Source organism: Olea europaea, unplaced genomic scaffold, assembly GCF_002742605.1.
Source record: "Olea europaea var. sylvestris unplaced genomic scaffold, O_europaea_v1 scaffold2612, whole genome shotgun sequence".
Taxonomy (NCBI): Eukaryota; Viridiplantae; Streptophyta; class Magnoliopsida; order Lamiales; family Oleaceae; genus Olea; species Olea europaea.
In genome coordinates, this window is record NW_019244445.1 from 87,963 (window position 1) to 89,426 (window position 1,464).

Here is a 1,464-nt window from a genome sequence, read left to right on the forward strand (position 1 = left end):
ATCCTACTAAAACAAAATTTGCAGAACAAATGGTGAAATAAACGTCTCATATTGGAAGGTTCTTCATACCTGGAGTATTCCTACAGCAGCAAATTTGTCAATTATTGTCTTCGACAGCACTGGATGCAAGTTCAAAGGTTTCAAGAGGAAATCGACATTCTGAGACACAGTTCAATATATTCATTAATAAGTACATCTCCTCAAAAGATGAAAAAATTACCAAGTTTCAATTCTAAATCACAAAGACTGATGACAAATGAAAAATGGATGAACACTGCAAGTACAAGTTTACGCATGTTTGTCACGTGGTTTGAGATCATAAAATTTTAACATTTTTTTTAATTTAATAAAGTTAGGCCTTGTTTAATCAGTCAAGTATGTAGGAACAAATTTCAGAGTAGTCGCATCTTAATAATTCTATTTCTTACCTTGGTTTAACCAATACACCACAAGTATACGTTCAGGCACAAATGGAAGCATAAGGACAAGTAATAGACAAGTGAGGATGAAAAGAGTAGTCCACACCTTCGATGTAAAGCACTCGTCCCAAAAGGTATACTTTAACTCTTCAAATTTCCCGGTTTTACAAAGATCATCGATGAAAAGCTTCACTTGTACAGCCTATCAAAGAGATGAGACAGAATTGGTTTGTCAAGATATACGAGGGACTAGAATGATAAAAGAAAATAGACTAAAGCAATAATCTTATGATGAAAACGCACTCCTGGGGAACTTTTTTGTCTGTCGAAAGGGTAGCCCACGACAAAACCTGTCAGGTTAAGTTCCGAAATCTGCAGGCAATAGAAGCTTTTAAATGATGATTCAGGACAAATGGTCTACTCAAGAAAAACAAGTAATTTATTGTCGAATAAAACCTCTCATTACCGCTATAAACAATTAATACATTAGTTAAAGATAGATTTAATCAATGACAGTCAATTATATGCACCAGAAGTTTAATCATTCTAAGAAGTCGGTAACAAATCCCCTTAAATTCATAAACTAAAGAACTGTAAATTAAAAACATGATATTGTGCAGAACTACTTGAAATTTCTTTGACAATAAGGTCAGACAACTCAACTATCCAGCAATAAATCAACATGGACACGTGTTAACAAAATAGCATGCTCTCCATGGCCATCTAATGAGTGACAACATCAGCCCGATACAGTAGCTAGAGAAATCCCTGTGAAAATGCAAATAAAAAATAGGGCCCTTCACCATTCAAAATTTACATCGAACTCAGCAAAACAAGCACAAAGTGGTTAGCCAGAGCAAGATGAAGGAATCTTTCAAAACTAGAATAAGAAGGATAAATGGTTTAATCCGGTGCTTTTTCCAGGTTTACTTTTACGATTAAGCTTTCCAATCTCTCTGAAAAAGCCTGCTAGTGGAGGAGATCCTGCTAGGAATAAGAGACATGGGGCTAAAAGAGCCAAACAGGAACTTTCTCATATGTTCAG

At 35.2% G+C, this 1,464-nt stretch overlaps 1 protein-coding gene across 1 annotated transcript; it reads right to left on the reverse strand.

Annotated features, from left to right (window-relative positions):
• Positions 1-8: 8 nt before the first annotated feature.
• LOC111383093 lies at positions 9-1,433 on the reverse strand. Its single transcript, XM_023007161.1, has 4 exons — positions 1,083-1,433; positions 723-791; positions 526-621; positions 9-159 (listed from the first exon to the last, which is right to left on the reverse strand). Exons 1-4 carry the CDS (start codon positions 1,101-1,103, stop codon positions 64-66), a joined length of 282 nt encoding a protein of 93 aa, XP_022862929.1. The 5' UTR covers positions 1,104-1,433; the 3' UTR covers positions 9-63.
• Positions 1,434-1,464: the final 31 nt, after the last annotated feature.

What these genes read in the sequence shown, in the direction of transcription:
- LOC111383093 (XM_023007161.1), bottom strand. Translation starts at nt 1,103, where the DNA reads ATGTTGATTTATTGCTGGATA. An exon ending in GACAAAAAAGTTCCCCAGGA is followed by an intron (nt 622 to 722) that starts GTGCGTTTTCAT and finishes TCTCTTTGATAG; the next exon opens with GCTGTACAAGTGAAGCTTTT. An exon ending in ACGAGTGCTTTACATCGAAG is followed by an intron (nt 160 to 525) that starts GTGTGGACTACT and finishes ACTGTGTCTCAG; the next exon opens with AATGTCGATTTCCTCTTGAA.